Raw genomic sequence first — 13,240 nt, 5'->3', positions numbered from 1 at the left:
TGTCGTCGGGCGGTGGAAGGAGTACTTCGAGGATCTCCTCAATCCCGCTGTCACTTCTTCCATTGAGGAAGCAGAGGATGAGGGCTCAGAGGTGGACTCGTCCATCACCCGGGCTGAAGTCACTGAGGTGGTCAAGAAACTCCTCGGTGGCAAGGCACCGGGGGTGGATGAGATCCGCCCTGAGTACCTCAAGTCTCTGGATGTTGTGGGGCTGTCTTGGTTGACACGCCTGTGCAACATCGCGTGGCGGTCGGGGACAGTGCCTCTGGGATGGCAGACCGGGGTGGTGGTCCCTCTTTTTAAGAAGGGGGACCGGAGGGTGTGTTCCAACTATAGGGGGATCACACTTCTCAGCCTCCCCGGGAAAGTGCTATGCCAGGGTTCTGGAGAGGAGAATACGGCCGATAGTAGAACCTCGGATTCAGGAGGAACAGTGTGGTTTTTGTCCGGGCCGTGGTTTCAGAACATAAGACTCATAATGTCAAAGGGTGTGCCCTTCATCAGCGAAATCATAGAATGAAATCCTGGTCGGAATATCTTGGGAATCAGGATGAAAATTAGCTGGCCGGCCAAGTTAGCGGCATGTTGAAATTAGCGGCATGTTGAAGTTGGCAGCACTTTGCAAACCCAGTTTTAATGTTATCATTCATTTTCATTATGTAACCTTAATTGTAGCAGGGGAGGTCATGCTGAGACCAAAGGTATTTTTTGCGAATGAGCCCCACACAATTATTAAATAATAGAATGTGGGGTGAACAACCGCCAAAATCTTTTAAAAAGAACACAATTCATAACACACAAACACATTCTTTATACAAATATCCCTCTACCATCCTGATGAAGTTCGCAAGAGGCACCGATTCATTCAATTTAAAATGAGCTTAGAATTTATTCCAAATATAAGGTGCAGAAAAATTAAACGCTTTTCTACTGAACTCCATGTAGATTTCAGGTACCTCTAGAGTTAACCATCGCTGAGACAGTTTGATAGTCTGTACTTCTGTATGTCAGCAGAGAAGTAATGTATGGTGGTAATTTATGCTGGAGTGCTGTAAAAACAAAAAGCATAAAATGCATAGATCTACATGACTTCGAAGAGAAAAGAGAAAAAGAGAGAAAAAAAGAGAAAAATGATGTGTGCTGAAACAATCCCCGTAGTAAAGCATAATACACTACGATAAACTGTATTAAGAAGTTATAAAACCAAAGTAGAAGCATTCATGTCAATAATATCATCATAATCAATAACCTGCACGAAAGTCAATGGAACCATTTTCTTTTTGCTAGATAATAGGAAGACAACTTTCATCCTCAATTTTCTAACAATTAAGTCTACATGTTTTTTGAAGGACAGATCTCCGTCTATCCATATGCCCAGGTATTTGTATGCAGGGACACGGTCCATATAAGCACCATCCAGAGTAAATAAATCCATATCTACACGCACCGTTTCACATTTGGAAAATAACATTTGTTTTTTCAGAATTCAACAACAGCTTCAAACAGCATCCCCTCTCTTATCTCCAGCCTTCAGCTGGTTGTTGGGAGGGAGGGGTTTCCCCAGGTGGTGTCCCGTGGAGATTCCGTGGGGGCAGGTGCTTTGCTCCTCCCAGATCTCAGGCCGCAGCTTAAACCCTCCAGAGAAGGACAGATCGAACATCCCGCTAGAGGCGAAGGTCAGGGGCTGTTCGTCCAGCAGTGTCTCCAGCCTGGCCCTCCAGCTTTCCAGTCTTGTGGTTCGCACCTCAGGGGGGCTGTTTGCTGGGCACCAGAACACCTGGGGGGCCAACACCTGGAACCCACAGAATCGGAGCACGCCATTCTGGTAGGGAGAAACCGGACGGGGGTCAGGAGAGAGCACAAGACTTAGGCAAGATGGAGGCCTTTTCTTCAGGCCAGGGTCACATTCACAAAATGAATACTTCAAAATACTTGAGTTGGACTTGTTACCTGCAGGGGCCACAGTGTGACGTTTAGATCTCCGTTGAGGCCGTCAGGAAGAAACATGCTCTCCATCGCCCCAGTGCTGAACGACAACATGGCTTTCTTGTCCTGCGAGACAAATGAGCATTAATAACTCCAAAGAAAGATATTTTTTTTTAAATCCGCAAGAACACAATTCATGCTGATCCTAAAAACATTAAACATAATCCCCCTCTGTCCCCGGGGAAAGCAATAAAGCCTGTTGATGGAGACAAGTGTATGAACAAATGTAAACCAGGGGTGTTGAAAATCTGAATGCTGATCAGCAGAAAGCTGTGTGTCTGTGTCTCTTTCGGGATCTCACCTCTCTCCCCAGCATGTCACACTCAAACTGGCACCTGGCCACGCCCTATCTGGCAGATCTCATTCACTGGAATTCTAATTATGATCACCTGGTTCTTGTTCTCTCATTCCAGTCACAGTATAAGCCAGCAGTCCCCATCAGACCTCGCGAGGGACTGATTTTTCGTGCCATACACCATATTGCTATTTCTGCATTTGGATTATTGACTACGACCTCTGCCTCGGAGATCTCACTGGACTACGACCTCTGCCTTGGAGATCTCACTGGACTACGACCTCTGCCTCGGAGATCTCACTGGACTACGACCTCTGCCTTGGAGATCTCACTGGACTACGACCTCCGCCTCGGAGATCTCACTGGACTACGACCTCTGCCTCGGAGATCTCACTGGACTACGACCTCTGCCTCGGAGATCTCACTGGACTACGACCTCTGCCTTCGCCCCTCCTGTACCTTCGCCTGGTTACAGAGTCTTTGCCCAAATCTGAACCTGCCAGTCCTACACCTAGAATCTGCATTGCCCTTTCGGATCATTGCCTGCTGTGTATGACCCCTGCTTGACGACCACAAATTCCCCATTACTCCACATTACTCCCCATTACTCCTCCTGTATTTAGTAATAAACATAGTGCGCTCCGCACTTGGATCGCAAATCTGTTTCCCTGATTCCTTACACTGTAGTATATGATAATGTATACCACACGAGTCCTTACACTGTGGTATATGATAATGTATACCACATGTATGAGATCAAGTAACATTTGTTTTGTAATTGTGCTGGTAACTGTTTTGTAATAGCCCAGTTTATATTCATATTCAGTAGCAGTCACAAATTTATTGGCAGTATTTTTAAAACGTTACACAAGTCATTTTAAAGTTATGTAACTGATCTAGCTAGTTCATGTCAATAAAAGACACAGGGAACATCTGAATCTTGAGGTCTTAAATCACTGTTTACGTGGCTACAACATAACTGGGTGACGCAATCTTGTCACACTGAATTTTACATATTGATGATGTAAATCTCACGAAAGGTACTGTTAATCTCAGTGGAACGATTGTAGTGTGGGATGAACGACACACCAGTGACTGGCTTCTGGGACAAAAGACAGGAATGTAATGGCCAAATGGTCTAACCTTGAACTTTCCATTGTCATAGACAGTTTGCAGTGTGAAGGCAAATCCTTGAGTCAGGACTCTGTCAATCCAGCCCTTCAGAATGGCAGGAACACCAAACCAGTACATAGGGAACTAAGAGAGAGAGAGACAGAGAATGTTCCTTAATACATTGTTGTTTATGTCCCACAACTCCCATTTTATAGTTATTTTACAACGTTAATTTTCTATTGTTAATGACATGTTGTAATGTTCTGGTTTAATAATACGTTCTGAAACGTTGCGCATATATCTAAAGCAAATAGAATTTAAAAGAAAGAAAGAGAGATGGTTGCCTCTATCTACTCTAATGAAATGCTTTTTAATCATGATGTAGAGTGAAGGAGAAAACCAACACAGACAGTCACAATCAAAGAAGCGGACAAGAGAGGCTGACAGAGATGGCTAAATAGACAGAGGAGTGTATAGGAAGAGACAGAGGGGCGTATGGGAAGAGACAGAGGGGCGTATGGGAAGAGACAGAGGGGCGTATGGGAAGAGACAGAGGGGCGTATGGGAAGAGACAGAGGGGCGTATGGGAAGAGACAGAGGGCGTATGGGAAGAGACAGAGGGCGTATGGGAAGAGACAGAGGGGCGTATGGGAAGAGACAGAGGGGCGTATGGGAAGAGACAGAGTGTTGTATAGGAAGAGACAGAGTGTTGTATAGGAAGAGACAGAGTGTTGTATAGGAAGAGACAGAGGGGCGTATAGGAAGAGACAGAGGGGCGTATAGGAAGAGACAGAGGGGCGTATAGGAAGAGACAGAGGGGCGTATAGGAAGAGACAGAGTGGCGTATAGGAAGAGACAGAGTGTTGTATAGGAAGAGACAGAGTGTTGTATAGGAAGAGACAGAGTGTTGTATAGGAAGAGACAGAGGGGCGTATAGGAAGAGACAGAGGGGCGTATAGGAAGAGACAGAGGGGCGTATGGGAAGAGACAGAGGGGCGTATGGGAAGAGACAGAGGGGCGTATGGGAAGAGACAGAGGGGCGTATGGGAAGAGACAGAGGGGCGTATGGGAAGAGACAGAGGGGCGTATGGGAAGAGACAGAGGGGCGTATGGGAAGAGACAGAGGGGCGTATGGGAAGAGACAGAGGGGTGTATGGGAAGAGACAGAGGGGCGTATGGGAAGAGACAGAGGGGCGTATAGGAAGAGACAGAGAGGGGCAGAGAGAGAAAGAGAAAAAGAGGCAGGGGTGCACAGTGATTTTGTGACCTCTGACCTGGAAGATGACGAGCTCCGCCTCCTCCAATTTCCGATGCTCTGCTATGATGTCATCACTGAGTCGTCCCTCCATCCAGGCTTGCATGGTTTCTTCTCCATACTTAAACTCCTCAGGATTCTTCACGCCACCTAACAAAGGGACAGCACAGCAATGATAGCCTGTGTGTGTGTGTGTGTGTACTGGATGCATTCTTGTGTTTACAATTTGTTCAATGCAAAAAGTATTTTGGTGACCAGGTAATGTAAGGGTAAATAGAATAACATAATAACGTATGGGTGAATAGAATAACGTAATAATGTAAGGGTAAATAGAATAAAGTATGGGTGAATAGAATAACGTAATAATGTAAGGGTAAATAGAATAACGTATGGGTGAATAGAATAACGTAATAATGTAAGGGTAAATAGAATAACATAATAACGTATGGGTGAATAGAATAACATAATAATGTAAGGGTAAATAGAATAACGTATGGGTGAATAGAATAACGTAATAATGTAAGGGTAAATAGAATAACGTAAGGGTAAATAGAAAAACGTAATAATGTAAGGGTAAATAGAATAACGTAATAATGTAAGGGTAAATAGAATAACGTAAGGGTAAATAGAAAAACGTAATAATGTAAGGGTAAATAGAAAAACGTAATAATGTAAGGGTAAATAGGAAAACTTATTAATGTAAGTGTAAATAGAATAACGTAATAATGTAAGGGTAAATAGAATAACATAATAATGTAAGGGTAAATAGAATAACGTAAGGGTAAATAGAAAAACGTAATAATGTAAGGGTAAATAGAATAACGTAATAATGTAAGGGTAAATAGAATAACGTAAGGGTAAATAGAAAAACGTAATAATGTAAGGGTAAATAGAATAACGTAATAATGTAAGGGTAAATAGAATAACGTAAGGGTAAATAGAAAAACGTAATAATGTAAGGGTAAATAGAAAAACGTAATAATGTAAGGGTAAATAGGAAAACTTATTAATGTAAGTGTAAATAGAATAACGTAATAATGTAAGGGTAAATAGAATAACATAATAATGTAAGGGTAAATAGAATAACGTAAGGGTAAATAGAAAAACGTAATAATGTAAGGGTAAATAGAATAACGTAATAATGTACGGGTAAATAGAATAACGTAAGGGTAAATAGATAAACGTAATAAATAAGGGTAAATAGAAAAATTTTATAATGTACTTTTTTTTTTTATGGAACCCATGGACCAAAAAATATCCGTACAGTTACGTAAAACAGGCATGTTTGTGTGTTTATGGGGAAACTTTCAATTTTCAAAACAAAATACTTAAACCATTTTTTGTATTGTATTTAGTGAAATATTATTTAATACATTTTGACAACATTCTTGGTAACAATTTATTTTACCATGACTCTGACTTGCTTTTTCACTCTGAATTTGCTTTGGATACAAAATGATCAGAATGCTAATATAAATATAAAAAATAGACAACTGGGTATTCTGATTCCGTCCTTAACTAAACTAGAGCAATTACAAAATAGATAACAGTTCCATAATGCATATTTTATAATATTTCTGTTCAGGCCAGAATATACAGTACAGGCCAAAAGTTTGGACACCTTCTCATTCAATGCGTTTTCTTTATTTTCATGACTATTTACATTGTAGATTCTCACTGAAGGCATCAAAACTATGAATGAACACATATGGAATTATGTACTTAACAAAAAAGTGTGAAATAACTGAAAACATGTCTTATATTTTAGATTCCTCAAAGTAGCCACCCTTTGCTTTTTTGATAGCGCTGCAAACCCTTGGTGTTCTCTTAATGAGCTTCATAAGGTAGTCACCTGAAATGGTTTTCACTTCACAGGTGTGCCTTGTCAGGGTTAATTAGTGGACTTTTTTCCCTTATTAATGGGGTTGGGACCATCAGTTGTGTTGTGCAGAAGTCAGGTTGATACACAGCAGACAGCCCTATTGGATAACTGTTAGAATTAATATTATGGCAAGAACCAATCAGCTAAGTGAAGAGAAACGGGTGGCGATTATTACTCTAACAAATGAAGGTCAGTCAGTCCGGAAAATTGCGAAAACTTTGAATGTGTCCCCAAGTGCAGTCGCAAAAACCAACAAACACTACAACAAAACTGGCTCACATGAGGACCGCCCCAGGAAAGGAAGGGGCATTTGCTGGTGACACTGTTGGGGATTTATTCAAAATTGAAAGCAAACTGAACCAGCATGGCTACCACAGCATCCTGCAGCGACATGCCATCCCATTCGGTTTGCGTTTAGTTGGACCATCATTTATTTTTCAACAGGACAATGACCCCAAACACCTCCAGGCTGTGTAAGGGCTATTTGACCAAGAAGGAGAGTGATGGAGTGCTGCGCCAGAAGACCTGGCCTCCACAGTCACCGGACCTGAACCCAATCGAGATGGTTTGGGGTGAGCTGGACCGCAGAGTGAAGGCAAAAGGCCCATCAAGTGCTAAGCATCTCTGGGAACTCCTTCAAGATTGTTGGAAAACCATTTCAGGTGACTACCACTTGAAGCTCATCAAGAGAATGCCAAGAGTGTGCAAAGTAGTAATCAGTGCAAAGGGTGGCTACTTTGAGGAAACTACAATATAAGACATGTTTTCAGTTATTTCACACTGTTTTGTTAAGTACATAATTCCACATGTTCATTCATAGTTTGAATGCCTTCAGTGAGAATCTATAATGTAAATAGTCATGAAAATAAAGGAAACGCATTGAATGAGATGATGTGTCCAAACTTTTGGCCTGTACTGTATATATTTTTAAAATATGTATTACTAATACACAAAACAGAAACAACATGGCCATCACTGTATAAATGCATTACTGTTGGTGGTATGTGTGTGTACACCTGTGATATCCTCCGTAGTGGCTGTAGCCTTGAAGTTCATGGCGTAGAGGTCAGACACAATCACTTTGTAGCCCTGCTGAGTGAACGCTTCCACAGCAACATCCTTGGCTGCAGAGTTAAACGACCTGGCACTCTGGTGGGCATAAACAATCAGCACAGTCTTCGGGGCTATTTCAAAAACAAACACACACGCATACATAAACACAAACACACACACAGGAGAAAGATTGAGCATGACAATTTTAACTGTTTACCTAGAACAAAAACAAATGTCAATTTCCTTACGACTGTGTTTTTACCTTTTAATGACTATATGACTTTACATTACACATGCCACCCTATTTCCTTAATAGTGCACATTAGTGACGGCCATTCAAGGTTTCATTACCGTTTTTCTAGCAGCAGGATATTATTCTAGCAGCGCTAACTCAAAATAATAGCCATCATTGAAATATATAAGGCAATATGGGTAACAATCTAGTCTGTCAATATAGTATGTCTGTTCCAATGTTGTTCTTGTCTGTTCTTTTTTACAGACAAGATTGTTACTTATATGGTCTTATAAATGTCAATGATGGCTTTTATTGTGATAAAGAATTTCTGAGTGCTGCCAGCATAATATTGTGCTGCTAAAATAACGCTAATGAAGCCTTGTTTGGCCATCACTAGTGCACATGCCTTCAACATCTGGCCTCTATAAAAGAAATGGGTTGCATTTGCTATGTAGCTTCGTTTAAAAGTTTACAAAAGTATACAAAGTGTACAAGCACCAGAACACCTTTCTAGGTTCTTATGTCACTGCATCTTTCTAGTTTCACTCACATTGCACAACCTCTTTTATTAATGAGAGGTAAGACTGTTTTGCTATCTCTTAAAGCCCTGGGGCTTCTAGCTTGCAGTAACTGCAAGATATTCCATGAGTGGAGGGCAAATCAGTCAAAAGCAGTTTTACCTCACTCTGAATAAGGCTGGAAGATGCCGGAACATTCCTGTTCTACCTGATTTAATTATGAGGCAAATATACAACAAAAAAAGAAACATACGTGTTCAAAAGCCTGATTCTAGTAATAAAATATGATTCATTATCTGTTATTTTTTTTGTTTTACCAAATTCAATATGCAAAATGAGAGACAAAGAATGTAATGACACTGTACAGAAATGGATAAGACCGACTGCTATATTGCTAAATAAATAAATTATGTTAAGACTTTCCCTGTTAAGGTGTCACTGTGTGATTGACATTAAATGTGAGGTGATTGACATTAAATGTGTTGCTGCTGTAGGCAGGAGTTTAGAGTTGCTGGTGCATTTTGGGTAACAAGGTAAATATCCGTTGATTCTTGTTGGCTTTGTAGGAATTATATTACCTACATGCAGTGTTCATATTTTGTCAACACAAAGAAAGCCACATCAACAAACTTGAAGTTCTAGTAGGCAACCACACATCACTTACTACGCTACTGACTTTTGAACATTTGAAAAATACATGATAAATGATATGTCACCTTTGAGACTTACCCATGACGCGTTTTTATGATCGGGTTATTCCGGGCTGTGTGCGCTTGCTCTACTTTCCTGCGGCTCGATGGGAATAGTGGGGAAGGACCTTTGTCCGGCTGCAGCGCAAGCTTTTATACTCACCGGTAATCGCGTGAGAAACGTTATTCGATCGCAAGTGAGATGGAGTGGTTACGCAATGTTTGGGGCTGGCCCACACACTGAAAACAAAACGAAAATAAGTCTATGTATCCTAGCCAACTACCGGACTGTTTGCGACTGAACTGTAACCGACCGGTCTATCGAGATGGATAATAACATCAGGAAATGCCACCAGCGTAATAACTTTTTCCGGATTAGATAGGCTATGTCATATGCGCTGATTGGACTACAGTTTATTTGCGATGCGTACAGATTCTCACAACCTATCTAGAACACACTGTGTTTCAATTAACGGCATATCTGTGCAGGGTGGCACCAGTGTTGGCTTGTCTCGGGGACAAGTGCGGAATGCGCCAAGTCATGAAGACCGCCTCGACTGGTCTCGATCTTAGATGTTTTGGAATGTCACTCGGGCACTTCCGACACTCCCTAAAGGTGCGTGCACACTGTCCGCTCGCTAGAGCTACAAAGAGGCACGTTCTCATTCATTTACAACGACAGCCAGCGAATCACGACTACGGCGGGTGGAGCTACTATCCGAGAAAAAATCTCCCAGCGAAAGTCGAGATATGTTCAACGTTATGCTAATTTTCTGCGAGGGGGCAGTGACGGAGTTCGGCGACTACCAATGGCAGTAATACATTTTTGTTGTAGAGTCACGCAATTACTTAATTCGGATTACTATTAGCAGAGACAGATGTTTTCCCTATACTGGTTGACTGGTTGTTGCTGCCATACATTTGGAAGTTACGCCCTCCCCGAGCGGGCAGTGTGCACGCTAGTTTCGGCACAGCGACAGCTCTCCAGAGATTGAGCTATACAAGTTCTGGTCATAAAATTAGAATATCATAAAAAAAGTTGATTTATTTCAGTAATTCCATTTATACCGATAACTTGTATAAAGTATACATTCATTCCACACAGACTGATACATTTCAACTGTTTATTTCTTTTAATTTTGATGATTATAACTGACAACTAATGAAAACCCCAAATTCAGTATCTCAGAAAATTTGAATACTGTATTATTATTCATAAATACAGTGCTTCACAAAAACATCTTGCCCTCAATGTATATCTGACACAGTCTCATTCTGTCATGTTTTGCTCAAAAGACCATTCCCTCACATACATACACTTGCAACAATAGCCCAGAGACATAGCACTGCATTACCACTGCCTCTTTCACTCTCAAGGCTTGCCAATCTATTGTCTTAAGCAGTAATCAGTTGGCTCAGAGGTCTAAATTACCACAAATGTGGACACTAATGTCCCTTACCTCAATATTTCCTTATAATTATACCATATTGACATTCTGTGGCAGTACTTTGTATATTCTCATTATACTTCTATGCTGTATTTCTCATTGACATGTACACAGGCACACACATTCAACAGTAGATTGTTGAGTCAGAGCTCTATATGAATATACAAAGATATACAGTGTGAGTACAACCTACAAGACCATTGTCCTACACTCACCATGTTAGAGGACCCCGTCCATTGTTGCTATGTAACTATATTTCATAATTATTTTTTTGTTGTGGTTACTGTATCACCACACTCCCTCTCCTGTTAGTTCTTTTGCACCTGTGTGTTTTATGATTTTCTTTATTGAACTCTTGAGCAAACTTCATGAAAGCTTAAGCAACAAGGTTTATTTTTTATTTATGGAAATTAGGTTAGATTGAGATTCGCTTTTGTTGAAGTCGATGCCTTCAACGTGAAACTGAGCTTGGGTGACCATATAGGAGATGGGAAGGGGTTGGGCTAAATGACTCCACCCACATTGAGCACTGACCCAAACCTACACCACTAAATCAGGAACTTGGAGCAAAACTGGAAAAGGTTGTAACAGTTGGTGATTTAGTGGAGGTTTAGATACATTGTTCTGGACAATTTCAATATTTTGTGATTTATGTGTCTTATTATTTGCACAGTTCTCAATCAACTAGAAGTTACACAGTAAGCACTGCAGAATACTGTATTTTGATTTCCTCTGTTAAAAGGGAATACAAATGTATATCTTTCTAGTTTCAAAGTTCATAATTCACTTGAATTGTTGGACTGTCCAGGGTAGTAATTTTGAGGGTATCCACGTCTATGTTTTTGGACCTAGTGAAGAGCATTAACTTTGTTTTATTTGCATTTAGCACCAAACTGAGATCAATAAGGGAATTTGTAGCTATTGAAAATCAGACTGTAAGTGAGCAGATACAATACTATGTCATCAGCATAAAAGTGAATTACAGAAATAATTTATATACAGACCGAACAGTAATTACCTAATATTAAACCCTGAGGAACCCCTTTGTCTACTAAATTTAGACCCCATCTGTTATAATTGACTGACATTTGCTAGGATAATTCTGAAACCAAATGCAAGTGTCAGTGGCCAGGCCTAATGAGGTCAGTTTCTTTAGCAAGATGGAAAGATCAACTGTATCAAAAGCCTTTGACAGGTCAATAAATAAAGCAACACTATGCAATTTTTCATCCAAGGCTCTGACAATGTCATTAACCACTAATGTAATTGCATTAACAGCACGTTTTTTGATAACAAGGAGTGCAACCACATGACTGGTTTTCCAAATCTTAGGAATGAAACCCAAGATTAATGTAAGGTTAAAAATGTGTGTTACAGCTCTGGACATGAAAGCAGAAGCACCAGCCAGCAGATATGGAACAGGTTTCTCTGCGTTGGTGGATTTCCTACAGAAGAAAAGTGTCTGAAAAAGTAGTCAACAAACAGAGTGTTCCACCAGGATTTCGCAATTTTATTTAGATGAGTGGGTTTATACAATAGTAAAATTTTACCTTTCTGAGCTTTATGCAAACATTTCTTAGTTGCTTAAAGGTCTGCCAGTCTGAATTAAATGCTGTTTTCTTAGCAGTGGCCTATGCCAAATTTCTCTGATGAATATTGACAGATATGTTAGAATTGAACCAGGGGTTGGGTATCTTCGTAATTCTTATTCTCTTATAAGACGCTGATCAGCAGTTGAATTGAAAACACCCTAGTGCTTATTTGGCTTCTGGAGTAGCAAATATACAGTCACATAGGTAGAAGTCTTGGAAGAAGTCTTGTACATGAAACGTTTAAAAAAAAATTGGTGATATTGTATAGTTTAACTCTATGAATGCTGATGTCTCTAATACAGGTAATTGGGCTGTGATCGCTAATATCTAATGGAAATACACCATCCGCCATATACAGGTTAGCCAAATACCACTAGCCATATACAGGTTAGCCATATACCACTAGCCATATACAGGTTAGCCATATACCACTAGCCATATACTGGTTAGCCATACACCACTAGCTATATACAGTTTAGCCATACACCACTAGCTATATACAGGTTAGCCATATACCACTAGCTATATACAGGTTAGCCATATACCACTAGCCATATACTGGTTAGCCATACACCACTAGCTATATACAGGTTAGCCATATACCACTAGCCATATACAGGTTAGCCATATACCACTAGCCATATGAAGGTTAGCCAGATATACCTGTGAGGTGTATGGATTATCTCGGCAAAGGAGAAGTGCTCACTAATTTTTTGTGAACAATATTTGAGAGAAATGGCCTTTTGTGTACATAGAGAAAGTCTTAGATCTTTGATTTCAGCTCATGATAAATGGGGGCAAAAAGTGTTGCATTTATAATTTTGTTCAGTGTATATATGTTTGATATATTTACATATATATTTCAGATTAGGACATTTACTTATGTTCCCAGAAATTACTTATTTGTTGGTCCAGACTAGCACCAAGACATAATATTCAGCCTAACACGATCTTAATTGTGGATCTTAATCATATGAATCTATCATATTAATTATTCAACCAGGTAAGCTGATTGATGACCAATTGTACTTTACAATGACTGGCCAAAGGTAAGCAACTGCTGAACAAGATAAACATACCCATATTATATATGGTTAAAAACACAGGAAACTGCTCCACAGCTTCAGCTATTTAGCAGACTTACAGTCTTGTATATAAACATTTAAATCATCTC

General features: G+C 40.2%; 1 protein-coding gene and 1 long non-coding RNA gene across 3 annotated transcripts; one reads left to right on the top strand and one right to left on the bottom strand.

The window, feature by feature from the left end:
- Positions 1-1,293: 1,293 nt before the first annotated feature.
- nqo1 (NAD(P)H dehydrogenase, quinone 1) lies at positions 1,294-9,456 on the bottom strand. Of its 2 annotated transcripts, none has more exons than XM_029123581.2 (6): positions 9,054-9,456; positions 7,548-7,715; positions 4,669-4,799; positions 3,425-3,538; positions 1,951-2,052; positions 1,294-1,822 (listed from the first exon to the last, which is right to left on the bottom strand). In XM_029123581.2, the coding sequence occupies exons 2-6, from the start codon at positions 7,585-7,587 to the stop codon at positions 1,499-1,501; spliced, it is 711 nt and encodes a 236-aa protein (XP_028979414.1). In that variant the 5' UTR covers positions 7,588-7,715; positions 9,054-9,456; the 3' UTR covers positions 1,294-1,498. The 2 variants fall into 2 exon arrangements, with proteins under 2 accessions (XP_028979414.1, XP_028979413.1); XM_029123580.2 differs by having other exon boundaries at positions 9,067-9,456.
- Positions 9,457-9,557: 101 nt separating this feature from the next.
- LOC117595283 lies at positions 9,558-12,098 on the top strand. The gene is made up of 2 exons (XR_004576484.1): positions 9,558-9,642; positions 11,852-12,098. It is a non-coding gene; the product is annotated as an uncharacterized LOC117595283 (long non-coding RNA).
- Positions 12,099-13,240: the final 1,142 nt, after the last annotated feature.

The sequence above is a fragment of the Esox lucius genome, chromosome 2 (genome assembly GCF_011004845.1).
Source record: "Esox lucius isolate fEsoLuc1 chromosome 2, fEsoLuc1.pri, whole genome shotgun sequence".
NCBI lineage: Eukaryota > Metazoa > Chordata > Actinopteri > Esociformes > Esocidae > Esox > Esox lucius.
This window is presented reverse-complemented; position numbering and strand designations above follow the sequence as displayed.

What these genes read in the sequence shown, in the direction of transcription:
- nqo1 (XM_029123580.2), bottom strand. An exon ending in ATGACAATGGAAAGTTCAAG is followed by an intron (nt 2,053 to 3,424) that starts GTTAGACCATTT and finishes TTTGTCTCGCAG; the next exon opens with GACAAGAAAGCCATGTTGTC. An exon ending in TCACACTGTGGCCCCTGCAG is followed by an intron (nt 1,823 to 1,950) that starts GTAACAAGTCCA and finishes TCTCCCTACCAG; the next exon opens with AATGGCGTGCTCCGATTCTG.